The sequence below is a fragment of the Hippocampus comes genome, unplaced genomic scaffold, assembly GCF_001891065.2.
Source record: "Hippocampus comes isolate QL1 unplaced genomic scaffold, H_comes_QL1_v1.1 scaffold29, whole genome shotgun sequence".
Classification (NCBI taxonomy): Eukaryota; Metazoa; Chordata; class Actinopteri; order Syngnathiformes; family Syngnathidae; genus Hippocampus; species Hippocampus comes.
The window spans coordinates 463,170-491,115 of record NW_017805820.1 but is presented as its reverse complement, the minus strand read 5'-3'; the positions used below and the strand labels follow the sequence as shown (position 1 = coordinate 491,115).

Here is a 27,946-nt window from a genome sequence, read left to right as displayed (position 1 = left end):
ATGAAAATATACACACGGGGGACGAACACACATGAAATTATACTTTTATTAGCACTGGATTTATTCTTTTTTTTGCATATTTTTTCCCAGCCATTCCATTTGCAATTTAGATATAACATAAATATCATAGAAGCATTAAAAAAAAATAAAATATAAAGACACAAAAGTAAAGGTTGCCAGAGATAAAAGGAAAAAAAAAACAGGAAGTTGTGATGAATAACAAATGAGGTTCATAATCACAATGTTTAGTAAAACATTCAAAATGTTAACTCAATAATATAATGTTTCTCTTTAATAGTCCAGGAAGATAATGGACTAAAATGGCAACATTACTATTTGTCGTAACACAAGATTTCACTTCAAGTGGTACCAAAAAAAAAAAAAAAAAACTCCACCCAAAAACTCCATTCCTGTCATCATAATTAAGCAGATTGTTTTATACATTTCTTCAATGCCCATAAATAACATGGTTCACATATGTTGTGAAAGGCAAACAAAACAGCGTCAAGTTTGGCAAGTTGTTACAGTAACATTTGTCTGTTCATATCTTTCGCGACTTAACTGGTTGAATGGTTTTCATGGATCTCTGAACTTTTGAGGCCATACAAAAACATGCTTTTCTATCCATCGGAATTTAAAAAAAAAAAAAAAAAATAGCATGACAGGCAGTGTTGCGTTTATGATATGTAACATTCCGATACACAGATGCATCTCAATTCCAATATAGGGAGGACAAAATTTAGGAAGTTGTTTAGTTTAGAAAAAAAAACAAAACTCAAATGTATTTCTATCATGTAGAAATCAGGTAGGAATTGTCCTTCTGCAAAGTTTTCACTACCATTTTTTGAACTAAATAAATATGTCTCCAATACTGTAATTGATTGAGCGGCACCTGCATGTGTTGCCACGAACACAACACTGTGGCACTTTCAACTTGAAATCCAAAAAACAATCTTCATTCATTCAACTCATACAAAGCATGATGAACAGTTTTGCCAAATAGTTTTCCGCAGACAATCCGTAGGACAATTTTTGGGGTGTTGTATAAAAAAAAAAAAAAAAAAAGACATGACAGATTTGATAAGGTCACATTGACCTATAGTAAAAAAACAAAACCTGCACCAGGAAAATGAAAAAAAAAAACACATGCCCTTCAAAAAAACAAACAAACGTTTGACAGGTTTAGGTGAGAAATGGATTCATTGACATTTTGGAACAAGCGTCTCAGTTGTTTTTTCCAATCCCATTTACAGAGTGGCGCTTTCTTACCTCATCCTGCCGAGTGCCACGATGGGCACCGATGAGGTTGATGAGGTCGTTGGGACGGGATGGGAGGCGAAAGTCCAAGCGGGCAACACGGCGTGTCAGTAGGCGTCCTTCTTGGTGTGTATTTGGCCCTGAATCCTCTGCAGCATCTCTTGCATGCGCCGCAACTGATGGGACAAATCACAACACGCCGTTACACCCTCTGGTTGGGCACGGAAGGCCACATTCAGTCGATAACGCGGCCGCACGTTAGGTCATGTGACCCAATGCGCCGCCACACTTAATGTTGCAAAATGCAGCTTGAGGGGGTGAGCACCCAATATTTTGACATACTGCTTGATAGATCGTATCCACCAACAACGAACAAACAATAAATTAAAAAAAAAAAAACAACAACATTGAAACAATAGTCTCTTTATTATTTCGAGGAATAAATAGGATCACGTGGGATAAAAGGGAGGTCGATGCACCACGAGCTGTTCTGTAATCAATGACAGCGTTCAGTATGCAGTCAACCCCCCCCGGCTAGATGGCGGCTCATCGTTCACACCCTTCGCGGCGGATTCTTAAGAGACCGCTTTTTAATGGGAGTACTTGACAGGCAAGCCCCCCAATTTCAAGTCGTGCGCCTTTGGCGTGAGGTCTACTGGATGTCGAGCAGCAAAAATCGAAGAAAAGGCAGAGAAGTTCCTCAGCTATAAATTCTAGTTATAGACGTTCCCTCAGCGCAGAGAATGTTTGTATGAGTTGCTACAGTCGCAGTTGTCTGAAATGTTACTACGCCAACGCTCATTTCTATTTTCGCTTACAGCATTTCCCATTGAACTGGCGGACTTTTGTGAGGCAAGTATACAGTTTGGTGGGCCATTTATGTATTTAAAAATATTATCATCCTGATTATTTTTTAAAATTCTTATTCGGAGAACTGTGTGAGAGACAGACTTTTTTTACCCAACGTGATGTTATACTCTTGTCTCCCATTTCTTGACAGCAAGAGCAAGAACAGGTGTAAAGGCTTCTACTTTCTTCAGGCTTAAGTGCTTATGTTAAGAAGACTGAATGAGCCCGTGAAAGAACAAAGTGTCACTCGAATTCATCTTTGGCAAATCAACATTGTAGTGCAACGTGATGAGTGGAAACGCGCACAACAGGAGTTTGAATGGCGTGGCGAGAAACAACTCAGAAAAGGAGGATGTGACGCACAAACTCTCGAGAATTCTGAAGAAGAATGTCAACAGTGAGAATGTGACCCAAAGAACAGAGAGAGAGTAAGAAAAAGAATGACGACTAACAGGAAGAACACAGCCGATGGGGAATGACCAATGACGGTACAGTGCTAACGAGCAAATGAGCAGCCAGAAGTTAAACGGCGAGATAAGGACTTGGAACAATGTGGAGAGTGACAACATAAATGGTGATCATGTGACCAATTGGAGTAGAGACATTGAGGAAAAAAAAAGCCAAAAAAGTCATGAGAAGTGAAAGAAGCGGCCAAGCATCGACGACAGCATCTTATTTCAAATGCGGAGCTTGACTCGAAAGCGGGAGACGCAGTGGCTTGTGGGTAAACGTGCGAGCCGAGGACCCTTAAAGGGCCTCGTCCTCCAGATGCGAGCGGGCCCCGGCGTGGCTTCCGCACTCCGTCTCAAACTTTTGTTGTGACCGCTGCTCGTGATCGGCCGGCGGCTGCCCGAGAAGGTGGGCCGACTCCGCTTGGGGGTCGCCCGGCCGTACCTCCTCGTCTTTTTCCCGGATCAGCTTTTCCGTCTGACTGTCGGTCATGTCGCCCACTGCGGGGATGGGGAAGTCGGTGCCGCTCTCCCTGGTTAGCTTACTGGGGACACACACACACATATGCGCGTGAAACACCACTGTATGAAACAACCACTTCAATTTGTGTTGACATCATTGCTTTGTACACAACTCGCAAAACGTTTGGGAGATTGGGCTTTGGGGTGAAATCTCAGGATGAACCTCCAAAATGAATATTTGTGTTTATCAGCAACTCCAAAGTGCCAATTCAAGTCAATTCTACTTCCTGAGCTTGATTAAGACTGATTGCACGAATCATCTCTCCCAATGCTTTGACCGTACTTGATCAAAACATTTAATATTGTCGGAGCATCATGTTAAAAAAAAAAAAAAAAAAAAAAGTGGGGGGTGGGGGTGGGCGGTTTGTGTTGTTGTTCAACACGTCTATGCGTCATACTTGCGGTTCCGCTCTTTCACAACCATGCGGGTCATGCTCTGGATGCAGTGGGCTCTGTAGTTTTCATAGTGGGTCTCTCGGGTCACGTCCTTCAGGTCCTGCATGTGCGTTCGAACCAGCATGTTGCGCAACTTCACAAAGTCACAGTGCGCCGAGTTTTCAACTGCGGAAGGACCGGCGTGAAGACCGGCGACAGGTTCAAGGCCCGTGCGTCACATTTGGTGTGTGGACTTTGCGCGAGGGGGTCCTTCCTTACCTTCGACGATGCCCCAAGGGTACAGACGACCTCGCACCCTCTTCCCTTTGGCTTCCACCACGATGTTGCTGCCGATGACGGCAAATGGAATGCTTTCCTTATTGCGGGAATAAGTACAAGGATTTCAATGTTAGCTGGTTCTGGTTCTGGAAGACCAACCAGGGAAGAGGATATAATATACTACACAGTGTATGAACAAAAAGGGTTGGGAGACCTGGCCCGGTTGTAACCAATCTCTGACTAAAGTAATTATTACAAACATGCGTCCCAATACTATTGTCCACACAACATAAGATCTTTCTCTCTCCCTCCCTCGTCGCTACACATTTTTGAGATATTGCTGCAAAGACCCGCCTCACAGAAATATTTGGATGCACAAAAAAGGAGGCGGAGGTGAAGGTTGGATGACTCACAACTGCTAAATCAACAAGGTGACGCTCTTGTTTTATTTCAGTCATCACCAACGTAGCACCCCCCTAACACCATATGGTGTGGATCATCATCCCAATGCTCTTGGCGAAAAAAAAACCAAACACCAAAAAACCTTGTGGCTGCACAAAAGGCCTCACTCTCACCTTCAGCTCGTAATCCTGCTGCTTGAAGTCGTCATCTTCGTCAGAGTCGCAGTCGGGGAATTGGTATATCTTAATAGCACATAGCTCGATCTCTTCTCTGATCTACACAAAGTTAATACAACATCAGTATTTTGGCCACGAGTTAGACCCCCCCAAATATCAGCTGTGCAACTAGCACATCAACAGGCACGAGACAGGAAGTAGCCCGACCTTTAATTTCTTCTTCTTGATCTCACTCGGGGTGAGCGTGTCTGCTTTGGCCAACACTGGAACAATATTAACCTTCTCGTGCAGGGCTTTCATAAATTCCACGTCCAGTGGCCGAAGGCTGCAAAACACCAAATGAGTCTGAATGTAGACTTCACAGTGTGCGAATGGATGAGGAAGGAGAATGAGTCACTGTTGGACTTGTGCAATGACCACCAGGTGTCAGCAGGGGGAGCAATTTCGCCAACCGCGGTGACTTCGAAGGGCCCCCCTGAAGCATGACTTTCTGCCTTGCAGTGGTCTTAAAATGTACTCCGTAAACATTATGTTGTGATTAGAGTGTAAGAACAGCAGGTGGTCCTGAAGATGGGCTACGAACTGCTTGTTCGATTCGTTATTTAAGGGCAAACGAAAGCGGAAGTGCAGCGAATACCGACGCTAAGGCTTCATTTGTCCCGACTGCCAGCCACAGAGAGGCTGTAAACACAGGCTGTAGCAAGTGGGTCAACTATGATCCTTTCTCAGGGGGGTAAGATAAAAGGCACGTCATCCCTCGAAGGACGCGGCAGCATTATCGTACCCGTGGCCGAAGGGGGAGATGAAGTAGAGGCAGCAGTGCACGCGGTTGTCCTGGATGTTTTTGCGGTTGAGGCCGCTTTCATCCCTGAAGTATTGCTCGAACTGCTGGTCGATGTAGTCGGCCACTGGCTTCCAGCTGCAGAGGAGACAAGCGCTTTGTGAGGACGCAAGAAAACGACGGCAGAAACGGTGTGTGTGTGTGTGTGTGTGTGTGTGTGTGTGTCTGTGTGTGTATACGGTACCATTCTGTGTTGTTAACCGCATCGCCAAAGCCCGGGGTGTCCACAATAGTCAGCTTCAGTTTGACTCCTTTTTCCTCAATGTCAACAGTGTGCTTGGTGATTTCGACTGTTTGAATGATTCGTTCTAAAGGTGCGACACAAACACGAGCACAAACAATAGCTAGAAAAGCGCTGGTAACAAACCCCAACGAATCCCTCGAGATTTCCCCACACATTCCAATTCACGAGTGGATTTTCCACCCAACGCCAATGAACTTGGTTTGGCACGGCGCGAGTCGCGACCGGCAAAACAAGGTCAACGGCGTTCCATTCCTCCAAGCCCATTCCAAGTTGACACCCTATTAGGTGACTTGAGGGTCACTCATTAGCCGATCGGGTTGACTGTGACTGCACAATGATGACATTTGAGGACACATGGCGAGAAAGTGAACAAAAAATAAAACGGTACAAAATGTCTCTGTTTGCGAGAGGTTTCATTCCAACCGAAGGTGGTCAATGCAGCCTAATTATTTGAATTAAGCTGCTACTGTGCGGGGGAAACGCTGCATTAGAGAGTAGTGGTGATAAAACGGTGCACTTAAAAGTATTTTTAACACCTCAACATTGGTCAAGGACATTTGAGGTGAATGTGGTGAGGACACCAAACGTGAACAAATCCAACACCGGAAGAAGAAGAATCGAGGCAGTGCTGCGGTCACCTTCGGCATTGAGCAGCCTTCTGTCTTTGTAAAGATCTGTGAGGAAGAGACTGTTGACCAGGGTGGATTTTCCGAGGCCAGACTCGCCTAGAAGCAGACGTCCATAAAAGAGAAGACGAGCGAGGTCAAACATCAAGATTTGGGCTGGCTTTTTGGGTCAAGTATTGATGCGGATTCGTTGAGACGAGACCTTACCCGCCACCATTAGGGTGAAGTCAAATCCTTTCTTGACTGACTTGCGGTGCACCTGGTTGGGAAGTGTTGCAAAACCCACGTATTCCTTGTCCTGATCCTGAAAATCATCAAGAAAGAAAATGGAAACAATGACACTCGAGGGGGGTTGTCGAAGGAGATAATGTGGACCTCTTGTGACAATGTGCGCTATGTGAATCAGTCAACACAAACGCAGTGGCACCAGCGGCGACAAAGCAACAGTCACTTCCTGCTCCACGAGAACAACCAGGCTTCTAAACCTCACGCACACAAACATACAGACAGAAATCTTCTCCTTGGTGCCCCCTTTTTATGTTACCTCGTTATTGCTGTACGGGTCAAAACGGGCCCATGGACTTTTGGGCCTGGAGGGACTGACGGGGAAGGGCAAGTCAAAGTCCACACTCGGAGGAGGTAAAGCGGGTTCGGAACCCCAATCCGACTGGGCCGTACCCAACACAGGGGGGCGCAAAGAGGACGGGGTGTGGGGAAGGTCTTGACCCTCGGCCGCCCTGTCTGCATCGTGAGCCTCTTGGCCAAGATGGCGCTGCTGCGGACTGTGGTCATGCTCATGTTGGACATGAGGGCAGGGCTCTTGCATAATGTTCTCCAGCTCGGAGTCTTCGGAGTGGCTGGAATGCTACAGACGTGTCAGGGTTGAATGAGGAGGAACAGGAGACACGCAGAGGGAGAAGGAGGTGGTAGATGGCAAGTGTTACTTTTGGCGAGGAGCTTTTCAAAGAACTCCAAAAGTACAAACGCTTCACCGTCCCGTTTCCTTTTTACAATGGTCCTTGCTCATTCATGAAAAAAGGAGTTTGGTATCGGCGCGACGGACCTTGTGGCCAATCAGTCAACCCGTACGGTAGATTGGCGCCGTGACTTGACGAATCACGAAGTGAGCCGTACCTGGTCGCCATCATGGTTCCCGCTTGGCTTTGGGGAGACGGGACAGGAGTCCCGCTCGTCTGATGAAGATGGAATTTCATGGTCACTGTCCTCCATTGCAAGTGGGGCGACAGTGAATTCGGCAATCTCCAACCAGAAGCAAATATGGATGTGGAATGGTTTGATACGGAACGGAAGGGGTCAAGACCACATGGTGGGAAAACCAGACGCTCAGTGAACAGAGTAACGTCAAAACGGAGAAGAACAATAAGGACGGTGGGGTGGGGGGGAAAAAAAAGTATGAAATAAAATAAATCCAGAATACCATTCACTGCAAACGGTGTGTTGATGGAGGAGGGTGCGTGTTTCTATTTGAGTCATTGAAAGATGAAGGAAAATAGAAGGCCCCAAACATACACCACCTTACACTCTTGGAACACATAATTATTCATAGCATCCTTCCTATATCTTCTCTTTTGTTTCTGCAATCATCCCATCACGTCAGTAAATAAAATCTCTCCATGGTTTTGTCATGATGCAGGCAAGCACACCTTTGGGGCACGGAGCTCTCTATTTTGGAAAACGAGTGACCTGCTTTGCTGTGCTACGACCAAAGCTGAGAGATCAATGTCCAACACGCTCGGTTGTGTGACCTACATACGCACAGACACGGGACATGTTTGCCTCTAAAATCATTTGAAGCTCAAAAGTAAACAAGGTTACAGTATTAGTTACTGTGCGTACATTTCAATTTCATGCCATGAAGTTTCACAGATACCAGCCGATTAAAGGAGGCTTCTGCTAACTCATGAAAGCCCCACAAATGGAATGATCAAAGTAAGGTCACAACAAACAAGATCACGCAATCCTGCTCACCCTCTGCAGAAGCGGGCGCTTTTTCATGCAGGGTATTGAAGGTTCTACTTCTCTCCACAATCTTCTCCTCAAGGCCTCTCCGGCAGCAAACAGGAAAGGGAGGCATGAGCCCCCGGTTTTTATACATCGCCACCGCCGGATGCTGCGTCCTACATCGGCATCGACCCTCTCAGCACCCGCAGGATACCGATCACACACATTGATGAGTTACAGGCACTGGGGCAGAGGGAACATGCACTACGAAGTCCACTAGATTGATAGAGAGAAGATCTCTCTCTCAGACACACGCACACACACAATACTCTTCAAATGAGCTATTTTACACACATTGCATGATTTTTCTTTTTCTTAAATTCAATAATACATTACAGGGATGCTAATGAACTCACTAATGAAGTGGGTGAATTGCCTACAAAGCATTTATATGCCAACATAACTGTCTACAACATTACGAATTGAAGAAGCGCGAATTTACATGGAAATGTATGCCACACTGTCTGACTAACAAGTTTGGCACTCTCTATTCCACCTTCCATTTTTTTTCATGTAAACATACAGCAATGAAGTCAAAACTTCCACAAATACGAAACGGATACTTTCAGGACTATTTTCTATGGCCCATGTCAGTCATGGCACTTAGAATTGACTTGTGCACTCCTCACGGCCCTCCTGAATACTGATTGCGTTTGACTTGACGGAAGTGAATTCGACAAAAAGTCACTGACTTTAATACGCAGCAGATTCAGGCTCAGCAAGATGCTGGTGCCAATGTTTCAAGCAAGAGTTAGTTGCGTCCTTGGACACGTGCCTTTGAAAATCAGTGGCGCTGCGAATAATGAGCTCATATGCAGGCATGAACTTTCTCACTCTCCACTTTGATGCTATGCTAGATTGGACTAGTCCCTCTCCACCGAAGCACTTTCAGAGGTAATGACAGAAATCTCACAGTCACGCACCAAAATTGTGTAGCAAGCATTCAGAGTTGAACGGAAACTGTTTTGGCTGCAATCTGAGGACCAACTCCATCAGTTCCTGTAGTCCCAATAGAGAGAAAAGACGTAGAACGTATAGGAATGTTATGATGGGAATCCCACATGGGCCCTGAGAAACAATGGCGGGACAAGAAGTCCAACGCAAAAATAAACCAGTTGCGAGGTTGACTGCGGTGCCTTGTTACTGTTGGATGGTGGCAGTGGGCTTTTGCTGCAGGCACGCTGATTGACGACAATTTATGGCAGCTCTCAAGGGGGAAGCCCGCATCTAATGCTCCCTTCTGTGACATGGGAAATGCGACCAAAAGCTGCCAAAACTCATTTCGAAACGATATGACATGTTATTGAACGTCTGTGAGGAAAGCAGTTTTCAGCTCTGGAGGAAACACAGTCGACTGACCCATTTACCAGCCCACAACAATAATCACTACTGTTGATCTGGGAGGGATATGATCACGAATTAGACGGACACAGCTTGAAGACAAAAATGATCATCCCAGGAGCAACGGGAACAGAAATCGATGACGAATTGCTGAACAAAAACAAAATTGTTTCAGATTTTTGTGCAGAAGTTGTTCAAACTGGTCCAACGAATCTTGGTGGGATGAGAAGGTACTCTTGATGCAAGACTAGAAGAACCAACTGACAGGATGGATTCGAGAGAACACAATACATGGCCGACAGTCCTTTCGGCACAAATTCAGCAGAAGTGGTGGGGAAAGCTCTAATTGTGAATTTATCTTGTTTGTTTAAGAGCAAAGGGGCACGCTCAGCAGCAGAATTCATTTTTAACCCATGGGAGGAAAGACCAAAGGCAACTTGATCTCTATCTTAATAGCTCCCCACCAAATGTGCTGCGCTAATAGCAAACAGAAGGTGTGCAAATGTTAACGTAAAGAACTGACAGTGACGACAGAGGGCAGAGTGAATTAACACAGAGGAGATTTTACTTCCTGCCTACTTTAATCCTCCTCTGGCCATCACGACGCTGATTACTGCAGACTGCCTAAAAGGGCTGACAGTGCCCATACACATACGCACATGCACGTACGCACACACACAGGAACCAACGCACACCCACTTAGGTCGGAGATGGAAAGAAAGTGACATTCTGTGTCTGCGGCTCTGGGGATCATATTGCAACTTGCTTACATTGTAAGATGATGTGGCCCGGCTCCAAGACAGACAGGGAGTTCCACTGAACCACAGCAAAACCCTCAAGCAGCGAGTGCCAATGTTCCAAAATGCACCTCTCCGATTCTCGAGTTTGCGGCGTTGCCACTCTTCTCTAAGGGGACGAGTGCAGGGAAGGAAGGACAGTGCCCCCTGCTGCTCACAAGTGAAGGATTTGTCCAAAAGGCAATCGCCGCTTATATGACGGTGTGCCGTCAGGGAGATTTAAAATGTCAAAGGTTTGAATCGATATACATGGTGCTGCAAAAGTCACGACACACTTGCTCTTTTTCATTTTGCTTCTGGTGTTATTTGGACAGAGGTGAGGGCGTCAGCATTTGAGCTTATATTATGGAAACTACTAAACTATGCAGGCAGCCCGGTGAACCAGCGCGTCGACCTCACAGTTTGATCCTGGCTCCGGGCTTCCTGTGTGGAGTTTGCATGTTCTCCCCGTGCCTGCGTGGGTTTTCTCCGGGTACTCCGGTTTCCTCCCACATTCCAAAAACATGCATGGCAGGCTGATTGAACACTCAACATTGTCTCTCGGTGTGATTGTGAGTACGGAAGGTTTTTCGTCTCTGTGTGCCCTGCGATTGGCTGGCAACCGGTTCAGGGTGTCCCCCGCCTGCAACCCGAAGACGGCTGGGATAGACTACAGCACGCCCCGCGACCCTTGTGAGGATAAAGCGGATCAGAAAATGGATGGATGGATGGATAAACTATGCAGGTAACACATTCTTCGTGCAGAGTCAGAGTGAATAGTTTCTTTGGACGAGATATGCCTTGCTGCCACGTAGAATGCAGCGGATGCGAATGTGCTCTCGAGTAGACTTCCACCACCTTTTTGTAGGAACACAAATATTGTTTTACAATAGCAACGAGCCAGGAGACGAGACTCTCCCATACTTCGACTTCCTACACTTCCTGTTCTATTCTATCAAGATCCTTTATCTGACATGGAGGCATTCCGGCTGGAAAGGTATTCAAGCACTTGATCACACTGATATCGGGACCCTGCTCTCCATGCGGTGGTATGGTGCAACAATGGCTCAGATTTTGTATGGGGGGGGGGGGGGGGGGGGGGGGGCTTCCGCTTGATGGCTACAAGAAAGGGCTTAGTGAGATTAATCAAGACAAAAAAACAACAACAAGCAATGACGTTCCTATTTGACTTGAGTGTGGGCAGTGCTTTTTGAGTTCATGTCCATCTATTTGTTGGTTGTTATCACTTGTGACTGACCCGGCCTTTGTGCCCACTAACACCCATATGCTCCCTTCCTGCTGAGTGTGATCACCTGCCAGCACACAATCTGTGTAAGGCTCATTTAGCAACGTTAGCCAGAGAGAACAGCGAGGCCAACCGTCTGAACTTATAAGTAATGAGCTGTAATCTTTCATGTTATGCTATTCTGACTGCTTTCCACTGCGCTGCATCATTAGCACAAGCATGCACAGAATGTCACATGACACAGTGCGAGCAAATTCCGACCAAACGACCGGAGTAACATACACATGGGTTTGTCATTATCTTTCATTCATCTTGAAAACAAATACGGAATAGTTCAAGTGAGGCAAAATTAAGAGAAGTAGTTGGCCGCAACCAGCAGAAAGCGCAGTCGATTGGAAAAAGCTCAACCAGTTTGTGGTCCAAGGAAGAACAACATGAAGTCAGTTTGCCGGGCGGTTAACTTCACTCGGCTCAGGAGAAAGGAAGTCAGTGTGCTGGTGACTGACCTCATACTTTTTGTCTTCTACTTTCTCCCTTTCATAATTTTGCTGCCGTAAATTGGAAATTTCTCCATTGTGAGACAAAGGTTTTCTTATCTTATCTTATCCTCTGCTCCACAATCCATCCATCCAGCCGCACCAACGCAGATTGTCAGACAGCGCCGACATCTCCGCCGAACAAAACGGCGCTGTGAAAAATGCTGCTATTTACAGGCGCAAAAAAACTCAAGCGCCTGCTGTCCGGCACCGACAGTCAATTTATCACAACGTGACTGAAGTCAAAATAAATCAAGAAATCAATCTTGAGTCTCAGATCTGCTGAAACAGTTTGTGCATTACGCCTCCAGCAGATTGAATGTGAGAAATTACATCAGTGTCTGCAATGAGCTTTCTGCCCTGCACAAGGTGCCAAGTTGAGTGGAAAAACCGTTAAGCAGCCAAATTATTCTCACATTCATTACTTTTTCATAAGTCGGTTAGGGACCTGCAGCCAGCAGTCCTAAAGGCAGACAACCACGGAGGTTTACAGCTCATTACGCACTAAGAATAAAAGTTTGCTTCACATGTAAAACCCCCAAAACAAAGTGTTTTAGTAGAAGTTGAAAACAAAGACCAGGACTTCTAAAGCACCACCAAGATGCCCTTGAGCAATTGCAGCTACAGTGCCAACGGTTTGGATTAAAGTTAATTTAAGGCTCTCAATTGCCCACAGGTGTGAATGTGACGGAAAATAGTTGTCTATCACGTACTCTCTGCTTGACTGGCCATCACTCAGAGTCTTTTCCCCACTCTCACGCAAAGTCACACGAGATCGGCTTGATCTCACTCGTGACCCAGAACACAATAGATAGACAATAGATAGTGTAGATCAAAGGTCACCAAGCTTTTTTTGCCCCACGGACCGGTTTAATGACAGACAATATTTTCAGGGACCGACCTTTCAGATGTGGCGGATAAATACAACAAAATAATATGATATGACCTGCATGAAAACTGTTGTATTTCTAACGCTTTCTGGTCGCTATGGTAACGTTTAAACGTGCCTTCAAAATAAGGTACAAAGCGCATGAAAAATACGACTCACCCTTGCGGCATATTATGCAGACTGGGCTTGGTGCGCGGGAACCTCCCATTGAGATAAATCCATATTTTAAGTAGGACTCCTGATAATGTCCATTAAATGCAGCCTTCTTTTTCTCGAAAGTCAGAGGCTCCTCTTCCGTCTCCTGGCTGGGCCTTTTCCGCTTCCCGAAAAAACTTTTCAAAGACGTTTGTTTTTTTACTCATTTTGCTTGCTCCTGGGTTTCATTTTAGCGGTAACTTATCACGTGACCGAGTCAAGAGTCAAGAAGATGCAAGCATAATAAGCTTACTATCTGGGCACATTTCCTCCTCACAGGAAGGACGAAAGTGCATCCAAGCGTGCTGCATGACAGTCAAACATTGCAAAGGGACCATGGCTTACAACATCTTTATATCACATGTGCATGTGGAACCGGGCTGCTCCACCAGTAGTAAGTCTGCGCTAACTGTGGTTAAACAATCTGCTCTCTACTAACATCTGAAGGTTTGAATTCCACATGTAGAACATCATTTGTTTGAAAACATCTGTCTTCAGAAGCAACCTACATGGCCTTGTTCTCAGCTACCAAGAGACTTTCCCCGCCAAAACATTGACATTGACAGAGTGAGTCCATACATTGACAAGCTGCATGGGATAAACTTCTGGTAAACATCCAAAAATAGATGATAGAGTGATACCAACAGTGTTCCGTTTTTCTGCCGCGCTTTACAAACGAGACGGTCTTGTCAGGGACGAAAGTGAAGATGCGGAAAAGGTTGTATTTGGACTAATTGCAATTGCTTGATTCAATATCCCGGGAAGAGTGGACATTCTCAATGGCTCAATGAAATGCACACACAAAGTGATAAAGGAGTCTCCAGTGGACCTCTCAAGGACTTCAGCATCTGTCTGTTTTTTTATGAACACATTATTTGATTCACTGGTGCTTTCTGGATGTATGATCCAATTCAGTGACTCCATGGGTGACTTGGGAAATGACTCAATTTCACCAAGTTTTCCTGAAACTTACTATTCATCAATTACAAATATAACTTTGTTCATCTATCTATGCCACAACATATAGCGACGGGCGGAACCAGGAAATGCTGTTCTATGCGATGGCAGAAGGCACAATAAAACCAAACACTGTAACCACCTGTTACGTTTCACGACAGAAGTCAAGGCTTCCAGCGAGTACCGGTACTGGTTCATGGATCATTTGGTACCGGGCCGCACAGAAAGAATAAAGAACTTAAATGACTTCCGTTTTATTCATTTTGGAATCTGAAAGATATTTTATTTTGAAAAATGACCGGATTCCCTGTGATTTCCGTCTACAGTACGTCATTTTTGACGCACTTCTCGGTCACGCGACAGGTTATGGCTAAAATGAAACCCAAGAGCTTGCAAAATGAGTAAAAAACAAACGTCTTTGGAAAGTTTCTTTGGGAAGGAGAAAAGGCCCAGCCAGGAGACAGAAGAGGAGCCTACGACTTTCAAGAAAAAGAAGGCTACATTTAATAGACAGTATCAAGATAAAGATAAGACAAGAAAACCTTTATTAGTCTCGCAATGGAGAAATTCCCAATTCACAGCAGCAAAGTTATGAAAGGAAGAAGTAGAACAACAAAATATAGGAGCTGCTGGAAAGGCAGCCACTCTCGCGGCGCCATTTTGAAGTCAAAATAACAAAAATAACACAACACAACACATAGGACACAAGACAGTCGTGCAATCTTCACCACTTTTCTGCATACACTTTTTGTCTGAAGCAGTTATAGATGAAAGAAGTCAGAAGTCCTCCTTAAAATACGGATTTATCTCAATGGGAGGTTGGGGACCGCTGCCTTAACTCAATCGAGGTTGGGAAACACTGATTCAATTCATGGCTTTTTCACTTCTATTGAGCAGCAAAGGCCAGATGTAGCATCAGCGGCGGAGTTTAAAGTGAGTTAAACTGAACTGAGAGAAGAAACAAAGCCAATACAGAGACATGATACCTCAACTGAACTGGGACAAGGGAGCCTCCTATTGGAAAGACCAAAGTTTCAAGGCATTATTGTCGATGGTTTGCCAGGGACGATGGCACCGTGGCTGGTGATGTCAAGGGCAAATTAGGCAGGGTTGAGAATCACAATTGAATGAGAGAATAGTGGGAGAATGCTTTTCCCTTTTGGCATTCCGCATGCACTACCCTCTGCAGCATGACCCCAAAAGGACAAAAATGATTGGCTTGACTATGACGAACGGCCATAAAGCTCACATTCCATACTTGAATACAACCCTCCAGTTAGAAAGTTAAATATGGCTCACAAAATGGTCACAAAATAAGACAAGAGTACATAACTCAAAGGAGTTTTACAAAAATGTTCGTTGGCAGACAGCCGCACCGTGGCTCGTTCAGAAAGAACACCCAACTGATTTTGCTAGTGCTGCACACACACGATAAACTAAAAGGAGCATGTTGATGTCACACAAAGAGGCTGCAAGAGCAAATAATTATCATCTAGACGTACCCAGAAAATACTTTAAGGCGTGACATACCACTCTCATTTTGACCCTGATGCTGCATGAATTATCTGCAGCGCAACAGCTGGTACACTAATCTGACAGAGGCTTTATTGGGTTCACGCAGGCCATGTGTGACCGAGGACTGATTGCTTCGCTTGAGGTGCGATCGTATGGGTGGCTTTCAGTTCAGCTCTAGATGGGCGCTTTCCATGTATCTGGTGTAAAGCCAGTCACAATACAGTATTACAGACTCCATGCGAGTCAATCCACAACTGTCTTGTTGGATTAAGAGACTGGTGATGTTTGCCAATCGTATTTGGATAGAGGGAGACAATTCAATCGTTTAAATTTGCAATCAAATGTGTCAAAGTAAAAGGCAAAAAAAAAAAAAAAGGCACGCACGCTCGCATGCATGCACGCACGCATACACACAAAAGTGTTTTATCTCGATATAATGTTGAACCACCAAATCTTCTGTCAAGCGCTTTGTTACAGCTGCAGCGGTTGTGAAAGCTCTATATAAACAAAGCTGTATTGTATTGTAGTGTATTCCCTTTAGCGTAACTTCATCTGGTGGATGTACAATGCAAACGCAGCCACTATTGCAGTTTTTATTCTATGTGCCTTATAATGCGGTGCGCCCTATATATGAAAAGAGTTGGGCCATTCATTGAAGGTGCGCCTTATAGTGCGGAAGCGCCTTATATTGCGGAAAATACGGTAAATGAGTGGACTCACAATAGGCCCTTCATGGCTGAAGCTAGATGGCAGCCATCTTATGTTGCCACTCTTATTGACATTTTCAGGGGTCCCCCCCCCCCACTGAAATTTGTTATCAGTGCCCATTTTTCGGTAGTATCCCTTTATAAAATAACAAATTATTGACACGTAGTCACACATCACAGTGAGATATGGGAAGGACTAGTTGGCTTTCATGAATTTAGAGCATTTCTCTGAGCTACCGTTCCCAACGGTTCCCTTCCACCATTTGGGAGCAGGAATCTGATCGCTGACCTTAGTCTGAATTCTCAGGCTAAATCTAATAATAGCCTACACGCTAGCAAGCGGAAAAGTTCCAATTCAGCACCCACGCCTTGTTCATCAGTCCCTGTTTGAGTTTGGCTCAACGTGGACAAAGTTGTTGGAAAGAAGTAAAAATGTGAATCGTTACAATATTCCCAACCTCCTCGATTACTCTACAACGATACCTCCATGTTTACAAGAAAACTCAGCAGAATTATAGTACGTGATAAAGGCCATAGATTTCTCACGAGGGTGATATCTGGAGGTGGAGCGACAGCACAAATGCAGGTGTTCAAATGAGATGGCCAAGTTTTCTATCCTTACATCTCATTGTATGGTGATGCAGCAGAGGGGGGAGGGGGGCCCCTGCTGGCACAAGTCCCAGGGAGACTGGGCAGCAAAACAAGAGAGACGAGCGAGATAGAAGGAGGGCTATGCAACACTGTGGCTGCTCATTCAGAGGAGTGACACAAGGCTTTTGTCTCCACAATCACTGAAAAACAAAAACTCGTACTGAAAATGGTGGTCAGTGCTTGTTGTAGATCAATTGAAAAGTAATCTCACAGAGCAAAGAAAGAAAGACAGTGTTCAACATAGAATACATTAGCACTACTGTGTGCTTCGAGTGGAATATTCACAAGTGTTGCAATTGACCAAATTAAGTTAGCGTGAAATGGTGAAAAAGGTCTTGGGATATTATGCATTGAATTTTTATTGATTCACGACTTAGACCATGACGGTGCCGTTCAATCTCCCTCTCAAAGTGCCACAAATATGACACATTGCACACAAACAGGTGATGCATCTCAATTCAATTCAGCTTTATTGATATACTGTAGTGCTTTCACAACAGAGCGTGGTTGGTAAAGTAGCGTATTGTTTTAACGTGTCGAGGAAAGAATTTGTAGGAAAAGTATGTCAGATGGCAAACACTAAATCCTTGAGCACCCCCTTTTTTTTTTTTTTTTGTCAAAATGTTTGATTAAAAAAACATTTACAAATACTCAGGATGTGGTCTGAATAAGAGCTGCTACAATAGATCAGCCCATAAAACGTTACCCATGGCAACCGGTTCACCAACTCAAACTATCGGATGTTTTTCAACTCTCTTTCCTTCAGACTGGAAGTCAAAAGGAGACCGGGAAAGGTTTTCAAGCAGTAAAAATAAGGAAGTCATTAGCTGCTTATGGCACTTAAATACAAGAGGAGGCTCCATAAAGTACTCCGTAATGGCTAGCCATGCTCTATGCACGCTTATTTGGCGGTTCACGAGGCGTACAAACTAAACACGTGCACGCGAAAAAATGAAGTCAATACCTGCAATTAAAACTACCACACACAGAGCAGCAGCTAATGAGTATGTGATTTTCTGGAAGACAGAAATATTTAAATACAGCAATTATGGTTGGGTTGTATCTCTGCTAGACTGAACTGAAAGCAGCTGCCGGCTCGAGTTTTGAATTTTAACTTGACCAAAAAAAAAAAAAAAACAAAAACCAAAAAAAAAAGTAGAGCTGGCAAAATGGAATTAACAACCTTAAGAATCGTGAAGTCTCTCTCTCTCTCTCTCTCTCTCTTTCTCCCTCTGCCTTCCTCCCTCCCTAGCCTGGGCGTTAAGTCATAAACATTGCAGACCCGTCCTAAATTGCATAGCAAGGAAAACTGACAAATCTGCCAAGTAAGCATATAGTTGCTGACTAATGAAAAAAAACAACCTTTTTTTTTTTTAAATTCTAATTCGCAGCTAAGTTTTTGTTTAGGCCATTGAGGGTGGAGACACATAGAAAGAGACAGAATCCCGGTGTGGTTTTAGAGTTCAGAAAAAAGAAAAAAAAAGAGGGAGTCAACACAGGCCACAGGTATGCGATTATGTGAACATGAAAAGAAAGCAACCCAAGGGAGTGATCCCTGCAAGTGGTGTAGGCAATTTTGGAGAGAGAGACCCTGGCGCTCCATCAGAAGACACCAGTGAAGTCCAGGAGGAGGAGAAAAATAAGTCAAAAAAGGAGAGAAGGTAAGGCTCAAAAAATGAAGCAAGTGAGGCGGGGGCCACGTCTGCTTTGATCCTTCAACAAGACCCATATGGTGTGGCTTGGAATTCTTAACATTCACAAAAGCACACCCTGTGGCTTGCTTCCCTCGGCCTTACGCTCATATTGAACAGAGTCCATTAAACTAGCTTAGCCTTGTCGATTTACAAACCACCGAGAAGCGTCCTAGCAAGAAGCATCGTCACGTCAACACAAAACATGGCAGAAAATAAATACGCGGATAATCAGGTCAAGCAAATTGTTTGAGGGAAGCAATAAAAATAAATCAAAATCATGATTCAACATTTTTTGAACAGCATTTTACAACGGAACCCTAGAAAATTCTAGTTATTCCCTCGACAGAGTGGGCTCGTTTCTTGTCACCTGTGTTGTCACCTGGTGATGCTGAGAGCGTCACTACAACAATATGGTAAGCTGAACGGTACAACAGCATGAGTCACAAATTGCGCCAACAGAGTTCATCCATATCCTTTCCTTTTTCTACACCCAGATCTTGGATGAAGACTCAATTAGTTCCATCTTATCAACTGGGAGAGAAGAGCACGAGATGATTTGTCCGGGGACATAAACATCTTCCACTACATCTCCACCATCTCTTCCTGCTCCTCCTCTTGGCTTGCCTGGTATTTCCTCTGACCGTCCTGAGGCATCATGGGAGCATCTGAACACATTTTCTTAAGGGAGTGAAAGGAGCTGCAGTTGACGACCGCAGAGTCCGAACACTCACAATTGTCATTTCATCGTTTTGGATCAGAGCAAACTCGTACAGTGCAAATAGACCAGTATTAAAAGTTCGGGGACAGTGTTAAAAACAGAATGTCGGTGTTGCTTTAATACCACTCAGTAATAAATTAGCCTGTGTAGTCTAAAGCTACACTCAGACTGCACAACGGATGCGACCCAAATCTATTGGCTATCTAACTATATCTAAACATTTTTTTAATACCAGTCTGAACCGCTCAATTCCAATTTTTTCAATCCACCCTAGGTCACTTTCATGTGTGGTCCTAGATCGGATACGTATCCGATTTTACGCAACGCAATCCGGACTGAAAGATTTAGAAGTGAGCGTTATCCCAGAGTGGTTAGAGGTTAGGAATGGAATTCCAGTGTAAACATATTCTATAAATACTTGAACATTGTGGACATGGACTCCGGGTGTGAGGGGAAAAAAAATACTAGAAGTGTAAATTTCAATGTGAAGTCATTTCCATCATGACAGAAAATGTAAAAAAATCAGATTTTTGGATCTTTGAACTTTTTACCTTGAGGGATGTATGAGGACTGCATTGTTCTTTCAGAGTGGGTGGACAAGTTAAGAAGTTTCAATCATGACCTCATGCAGTTTATTGCTTTCGTTTATACTGCAAATTGTCTTTGGGAGAAAAGATGATCTGCTTTTTTCCTGATGCAGGTCGAGCATTTGCGCTTTGCTAGCTGAGCAGCAGGAACCAATTGGGGGACCATGGGAACTGGGCCGGGATTATTTATAGCGGGCGGGGGGGCTTGGCAAGACCTACATCGACTGTATGAGGCTTAAGAGGAATTTCTAAGGTTGTCCTTTGACCAGAATTTTTACTGAGTGCTGAGGCTGGAATAGCTCGAGCTGAAGTGGGACATCGTGACTGATGAGGACAATTAGCTTGAGAGAATGACGAGCAAGGGCGGCGCGGTGGTCCAGTGGTGAGCATGTCGACCTCACAGTGCAGAGGTATCGGGTTCAATTCCAGCTCCGGCCTCCCTGTGTGGAGTTTGCATGTTCCCCTCGGGCCTGCGTGGGTTTTCTCCGGGTATTCCGGTTTCCTCCCACATTCCAAAAACATGCATGGCAGGCTGATTGAACGCTCAAATCGTCCGTATGTGTGAGTGTGAGCAGCGATGGTTGTTCGGCTGTGTGTGCCCTGCGATTGACTGGCAACCGGTTCAGGGTGTCCCCGCCTACTGCCCAAAGACAGCTGGGAGAGGCTCCAGCACCCGCCACGACCCTGGTGAGGATAAATGGACATCTCCCGTTGGTAGGTTTTCATGATATCATAAACGCTAAAAAGCCACGTATATATTTCTGTAATTTCTAAAATTAGAGGTCTGTTTTTCCTTTTAACTACTTTTAAACAACAACAAAAGTGTTTAGGGATAGAATATTCTGGGAGATATTTGGTAGCTTAGCAGAACACAGACAGGAGAGTGCAACTGCTTTGGCAGATGTCTTGTCCTTAAAAAACTGAACACTGAACACACAAGGATGGCCCCTCCTGACACACGTGTCTTTCAGCAAGTCTTTGTTGTGACAGGGGCTGCGTGTTCATCGAAGTGTATAGCGTGCCTGCTCCCTAACCCGATTGTTTGTCCTTTCATCAAACTGCAAAAGCCCACAGGGTCGCCTGTCAGAGGCAATCCCGCAGGCCAAAAACTCCTCTGCCAACACTGTCTGCATCGCTAACTGTGTCACTGGAGTTGAGTCCGGACTTGTCAATGAATATGACTAGACGTATGGAGGAACTTGCAAGTTCTCATTCAAAAAACTCGGAGCCATTGCAGGAGTGTGGTACGTACATGATAATTTCCTTGGTGTAATCATAGGTGGTGTTTTCCTCATAATCATCGGTGGCTGGTAAGTGTTGGTTCAGCAATGCGACGGCAGTCACGTTGATTGGGCGTGGCGTCACACATTTGTAAATTCTGTTATTCCAGTTTGAAGGATGACTGCTGGTTGGCAATTACAAATAAAGAAAAACTGAACTGTAACGAGAAGCTTCGTCGGCAACGACTGTGAGCAAGTTAATAGGCTAATAAAGTCCAAGCGTCGTCTGGCGTGTTGCACTGCAGTTTGGATTCTGTGGACAGCAGCAGATGAAGGCAAAAGGAAGTTAATGGCTGGTTGAGCAAAAGCCACAGCGGAACACATCACTGCGAATGTGTGGGTGAGCGCAGAGCCGACCGCTGCCCTTCTGCATGCTTCTCACTTCAAAAATAATGGCGACTAATGGCTTAGACTATGTGGACGAAACTCTTGGGGTACACCGCTCGCTCATTCAAGACTGCGGGGCTGCCTCAAACTTTGTGGACAGTTACATGTACGACGCCAACTTGGTGGAAATAGTGTAGAGAAGGCCCTTTTCTTTTTCAGCATGGCTGCGCCCCAGTACACAAAGCAAGGTCTCTCCAACGCTTGCTTGGAGGAGTTTGACAGCTTGACGCCGACCCCATCAAACATTTTTCGAAGGAACTAGAGCAGAGATTAAGAATGAACACTGTCCGTGGACGCACTAAAACATCTTGTAGGAAGTCTATACAGATCCCAAGATCAAATATTTTGTTCCTGTCACGCAAAGTATGTGCATTTAAATATTTGCTGTGATGCTTTTCAGGAAATCAAACCACAAGGCGTTTCGACCACACCGGCTATCCTGGTTTTCACCCGAGGGGTTTCTGCACTGTCAGGCTAGATTGAGTGATTGCTTTCTGAGGAGAGAAATGCTCCGCCGCATGAGAGAGATTACATTGAATTTATGTCGACTTTGACATCTCTTTGTGTGATCAAATATCAGGAGCCAAAGTGTCAAACTGTAACGAGCATCGACTCTTGAGTGCTTTCGCCACACAGCAGCAGCACGGGCTTTCAGCAAGATGGTATGCACCGAAATAATGGTTGCCTTGCCAAAGTGCATTTCAACTGATTTTAATGAATAAAAATCACCGATACAAAACTTTAAATACAGTTTTTAAAAAGCAGATTTAAAAATTAAAAAAAAAACACAGATGGAAGAGAAAGCCTCTGGGCATTTTCGGGCCCGAGTGTGTTTTTTGACCATCAGAGCATTCAATTTGATTTTCAAGAGTCAGCAGTTATATGATTGCACATCTAAACTCCTTACATTTCACTCTTTCAAATGAAATTCTCATCCATCCATCCATCCTTTTTCTACTGAGTGTACTGCTAAAGATTACGGGCGACATGGAGTCTAGATTTCATCTGAAATCTAAACTGAACCCTGGAACGAGCACCTGCTCATCACAAGGTGAATTTGATTGGGCCATTGGAAGCGGGCCATTTGCAGGAAAGTACAAATGAGGACACTATCAATGGGTCTGATGAAATTAAAAGCAACAGATCCTGTAAAATGCATGAAAATCCCCTCTCCTAAAATCCCCTATGGGAATTTCTCCATTGAGACAAATAAAGGTTTTCTTATTGCCTTATTTTACATTCATTCATTCATTTTCCGATCCGCTTGATCCTCACAAGGGTCGCGGGGGGTACTGGAGCCTATCCCAGCTGTCTTCGGGCAGTCGGCGGGGGACACCCTGAACCAGTTGCCAGCCAATTGCAGGGCACACAGAGACGAACAACCATCCGTGCTCACACTCGCACCTTGGGACAATTTAGAGTGTTCAATCAGCCTGCCATACATGTTTTTAGAATGTGGGAGGAAATCAGAGTACCCGGAGAAAACCCACGCAGGCCTGGGGAGAACATGCAAACTCCACACAGGAAGGCCGGAGCCGGGATCAAACCCACGACCTCTGCACTGTGAGGTCGACGCGCTAACCACTGGACTTCCGGGCCGCCTTATTTTTTTATATATTTATTTTCTATATATACTTTTTTTTCCCCTTATCCGTGTTCTTCCTCAGACACGACAGCTTCGTCGCAAAACTACGTTATGCAGTTGAGCACAGAGTGCGTTTGTCAAAGCCGTATAGATCCAATCCTCTCCACCCGCCTGTGAAACTCCTACGTCTTAGGAAAACAAACACGCAGCCCTTTCCGACCCAATCCCGGGCCCAAACACAGCTGCCGAGCTTTGGCATCATGGCGAGGACGAATGAGGAAGCGGATGGGGAGGGCAGACTTGACAGTGAGGTGACAGTGAGCTGTTACCCACTCGAAAGTTGACCACCAAACTGCAATATAGCGTACCTGAGAAGTGCTGGCTGCAACTCGAACCAAATAATACAGTCAGCAGGAAGACACGCCAAGCAGACGCGCCCATAAACAGAATGTCACCTTGTCTAATGAGGAACAAGAAAATCTGGGCTTTGGCAATACACCTTTTCTAGGTGGAGTCAACTGAGCACCCCGCAGCACACACGCAAATTTGGTTGCGGAGCGATTACAGAAATGGGATCAGTGGGCATCCTGGTCATTCCGCATTCAGGAATGTCAAGAGTACATTTTTTTCATTTTTTTTTTTTTTTCTTGCCATCAAGAGGCAGGATGAGGTGGCCGGAGTCGCGCTTCTTACCTCTTCGTCTGGTCAGGGGTTGGAGCATCGACAACCCAACAGATTTGGGGATCCACATCCAAAGAGTTCAGGAACATGAGAGAAGAGCAGAAACAATAACGGCAACAAGTTAAAACGGGATCCGACAAGCACAAAGAACCTTTAGAAATAGTTTCAGAGAGTTCCAAGTCATTTAAGACGATACTTAACACTTTCATTTGACCCGAACAATGGGGACATCATTTTTTTGGTTGATTTCAAAGGCACAAACAAATACATTGAAAGAAAACGGAAGCAAGGAGAGATATATCCCCATCGGTTTATGTCTACTAATCAAAATGATAACATTTAGAAGTGTGTTATGGACCAAGAAATTGATTAAAGCTGATCCAAGAACATTTTGAAAATGTTTTTGGGGGCATGGCCGTAGGTGGTTCATCTGTGAAGATGAACAGTTTCTAGGATTTTGATCCTAGTCAAAACATTGGGAAAATACTGTGTGCAACAAAGTCATCATAATCTTGATCCTGCTCGCTGTATATACGGCGGCACCTCTCAAGTACTGCTTCATTATTTGAAAGAATAGGCCCGAAAGAAAAATACAAAAATCACCACCCAAATGCCACTTTGTGATAGCTGACAGACGTTTTAGTTTGATGCAGAAACATTGATTTCCTTCAATTTTGGAAGAAACAGATTTAGTAAGATACATGGATCTGCGATTGATTGGCAACAAGTTCAGGGTGGTCCCAGCCTACTGCCCAAAGACAGCTGGGATAGGCTCCAGCATAGCCACGACCCTCGTGAGGATAAGCAGGTTAGAAAATGGATGGATGCGTATGTAAATGTAAAGCCACGTTCAACATACCACCACCCTGCCCAACATACTTGCCAACAAAACGACATTTGATCAGCAGCACACAATACATGCGGTCCACATGACATTCCTGAGCTGTTGTGCTGCGGTGGCAATTTGCTTGGCTTGTCCCTTCTCCGGCGGTCCCTCCCTTGACCTTCATGCCCAGATCCTCCACCAGCGATGCCGTCAGGCAGCCACAGACGGCATGCAAGGAGGATCCCATCTCGGAATGCCGCTGCTCAACTGTGCCACCAATCCACAATTGCTGTCTATTCCAGACGCAATTCTATTTTTTTTTTTTTTTTTTTTTTAAGATTCAAGCTAGAAGCGAATACGTTGCTTTATTTATGTAGAAGGGTTATCGCTTACATTTTGGATTTCAAGCCCACTTTCTTGATTGCAAGTGTCTCCTGGCATGTAGAAAGAAAGATCTATATCTCAACTGTGGGACTAAATGTCAAATTTAATCCTCATCAAAACGTTGAGTTTCTGGAGTAGTCCCGGCCCTCTTAACACACCCAACAGCTAGACATATAAAAAAAAAAAAACATTTGAACATCCCACGAAGATGTCAAATCTCAAGGGCCCACAAAAACGAATTGGCAGAGCAGGAAGGTGCGGATACGTGTCTCGAACGTAAACTATAAATCGAATGTGAAATCACTTTCACGAGGGATTTGTTTGACATAATCGCACCATCATATTAACCTCGCTCATGTAACTAAATCCATGGTATTAAAATGCCTGCACGCCAGCAAACGACATCATAAACGCTGTTGAAGTGAGACCTCTTCGTATGCCAATGTTAACAGGGCATGATTATCTTTGTAAAAGAATAAATTTAATTGGGTACATCTCCATGACGAACCTGATAAAAATCTACAGAAACCTCAGCCCACACGATGAGTTCGAGCTCTGTTCATCTCCCACATGATCCTCCATCCAGCACTCGCCTACATCCTTTGAATTGGGACAACACAGTACGTTTCGGCACCACTCCGGCCACCTCTGTATCACAAGATTTCAGTTCAAACAACTTTGGCTAATCAGATGGAAAGCTCATGAGACCGGGCTGAGCGCTAACCGTTCTCTAATGTGACAAAATCCGAGCGAATGAGATTTGGAGCCATCCAAACTTTTGGATGGCTCCATTGTAGCTTCCGCAGGAGTAGCAATGCAAACATTTGTGTTGCAAAAAAGTCACCACCTGAATTAGAAAATGAGTTAAGCCAGCAGTGTATGTGATGGATTGAAGTTCAATATTTGCGCCCCCTAAATCTACAGAATGTTATTCTGACGACCCATTTGGGGTCCTCACCTTACATTTGGGAAAGTCTGTTTGGTGGACATCATACCTCAACTTATTTAATGCAACGATAGTCAACATTTTGTTGCATTGTGCATCACACTGTTCATTTACATACACACAAACAAACTTGTTTAAAACAACCCATGGCTTAAAATGCGAGACATAGCAGTACATAGGGAAAAGGTTTGTCTACCAAGTCAATTCATCGGTCTGACCACAAATATCTCATTCAGAGCAAACAAAACGGGCTCCAACCGAGCACAGATCTTATTATGCCGAGTGATGCTTCTGAGACGCCAACGAACACAGCTTTCGTGTTGAAGAGTAAACAAGCAGAGTCTTTGTGCACACTTGTGCGCATCCCACTGCAGCCCTGAATATGTTGCAGTATAGCATGCTTTGCTCTACTAATAGTTTAGTGCGGTCAACGTTGCTCCTGCTCTTGCATAACTGCAGAGGGGATTACAGGGCGAAAGTGTCTTGGGTTTAGCGGATGTGGGTTGAGGGCAGACTGAAACACCTGGATAATGTTGACAGTCAACGACACCTAGTGAGAGTTGACTCAGCAGCGATGACGCCATTTCAAAGGAACCTTGCAGTGACAGGAGACGGCAAGCACTCACCGTGGTTGAACATCGCCGAGCGAAGGCGGTTGCGGCCGGACGAGTACTCCATCGCGTCAACTTTCACTTCAACCTGCTTCTCTCCCGCTTTTTACTCTCTTTTTTTTCGTCTCTCTTCGTCGTCCTTCTCCCTCGTTCCCAACACAAACCGTAAAGAGCTTGACACTTGTCGTGTCCGACCAGACAAACCCGTCCTTTCCGTGTCTCCGTGTTTGTGCGTGCGTCAAGTCGCGACTGACTTGCTCGCTCGCCTTCTGCCGGGCTAGTGACGTCACAGGGCGCAGGCGCTCGCCGCAGCTGCGTCGGAATGAAAACAATCGCACGTGCACGCGATGTGTGAAGAGTCAAGTGCATATAGATACACACACACACACACACACACACACACACACACGCACACACACACACACACACGCGCACACTGTATACACGAATAGCTGGTACAGTACAGTATACTGAATCTGCAAAGATTTTCTTTGGTTGGTTGGCTTTCTGAGACGCTGATTACAACATTGTCGATTAATATTAAGATTACATCCTCACCGTCGACACCGCTGATTACAACTCATTATTGTTTATGATATAATTAATTTTAACATTGCTCATGGGTTCTTATTCTTATAAGTGTTCACTTTTTTACTTTCACATGTAATTGAATTAATTGATTTAGTGATTGAACTAAATTTACCTCATCTGTAAAAGACCTGGCCCATCTGGGGGGGAACAAACATCAATCGTGGCCGTTGTGCACAAGTTTACAAAAGGACGATTAGTTCGATTAAATGCCTATAACCTTGATACATTTCAATCAAGGGACTCCAAGAAGGTGTTAACTTATAGTGCAAGGAAAAATGGTACCGTCAAGAGCACCCGCTGTCGATAATAAAACACCACAATTCATGACATAAGCGCAACAAATTAGGCTTTTCGATAGTGACACCTTGAGGTTGAAGTGAAGTACGACCGTTCTGTGGTGTTTTTCTTCCCCGACTTGGCTACAAAGTGAATTCACTAATTTAACTGTACATTGTGCGTTGACCTGCCCAAAGTCAATTGGGATAGGCCCCATCTCACCCGTGCCCAGATTGGAAAAGTTGTATAAAACATTAATAGACGGTCATTGTTAACCATTATTATATTATACTGTGTAACGTAGGCATCTTTGATGTCAATTATAAATGAACACTGACTGGTTTATGGAGCAACAGTTTTATTTTCAGCCCAGACAAAAAAAAAAAAAAGTAAAAAGAAAAAAAAAACACTCGTCTCCTCAAGAGTACGAATGTTCACGTTTAGGATTTAAAGTGCAGAATTGTTTTCACAGCTTGTGTAAAACTTAAATAAGACAACAAAATAACTAGAATATTAAAATATGAA

The 27,946-nt window shown here is 44.6% G+C and overlaps 1 protein-coding gene across 3 annotated transcripts; it reads right to left on the bottom strand.

Annotated features, from left to right (window-relative positions):
- Positions 1–32: 32 nt before the first annotated feature.
- septin4b (septin 4b) lies at positions 33–26,845 on the bottom strand. Of its 3 annotated transcripts, XM_019885968.1 has the most exons (13): positions 8,010–8,061; positions 7,155–7,280; positions 6,565–6,885; positions 6,228–6,324; positions 6,033–6,119; positions 5,335–5,458; positions 5,094–5,228; positions 4,517–4,634; positions 4,307–4,408; positions 3,732–3,828; positions 3,476–3,638; positions 3,001–3,100; positions 33–1,433 (listed from the first exon to the last, which is right to left on the bottom strand). In XM_019885968.1, the coding sequence occupies exons 1-13, from the start codon at positions 8,034–8,036 to the stop codon at positions 1,365–1,367; spliced, it is 1,566 nt and encodes a 521-aa protein (XP_019741527.1). In that variant the 5' UTR covers positions 8,037–8,061; the 3' UTR covers positions 33–1,364. The 3 variants fall into 3 exon arrangements, with proteins under 3 accessions (XP_019741527.1, XP_019741528.1, XP_019741529.1); XM_019885969.1 differs by lacking the exons at positions 6,565–6,885; positions 7,155–7,280; positions 8,010–8,061 and adding exons at positions 23,800–23,807; positions 26,570–26,845; XM_019885970.1 differs by lacking the exons at positions 6,565–6,885; positions 7,155–7,280 and having other exon boundaries at positions 8,010–8,051.
- Positions 26,846–27,946: the final 1,101 nt, after the last annotated feature.

Excerpts from the sequence above, each read along its gene's own strand:
- septin4b (XM_019885968.1), bottom strand. The coding sequence starts at position 8,036 with ATGAAAAAGCGCCCGCTTCTGCAGAGG. Across the intron at positions 3,101-3,475 it reads GTGAAAGAGCGGAACCGCAA|TAAGCTAACCAGGGAGAGCG; the intron begins GTATGACGCATA and ends GTGTGTCCCCAG. Across the intron at positions 1,434-3,000 it reads TCCGGGAAAAAGACGAGGAG|TTGCGGCGCATGCAAGAGAT; the intron begins GTACGGCCGGGC and ends TTGTCCCATCAG.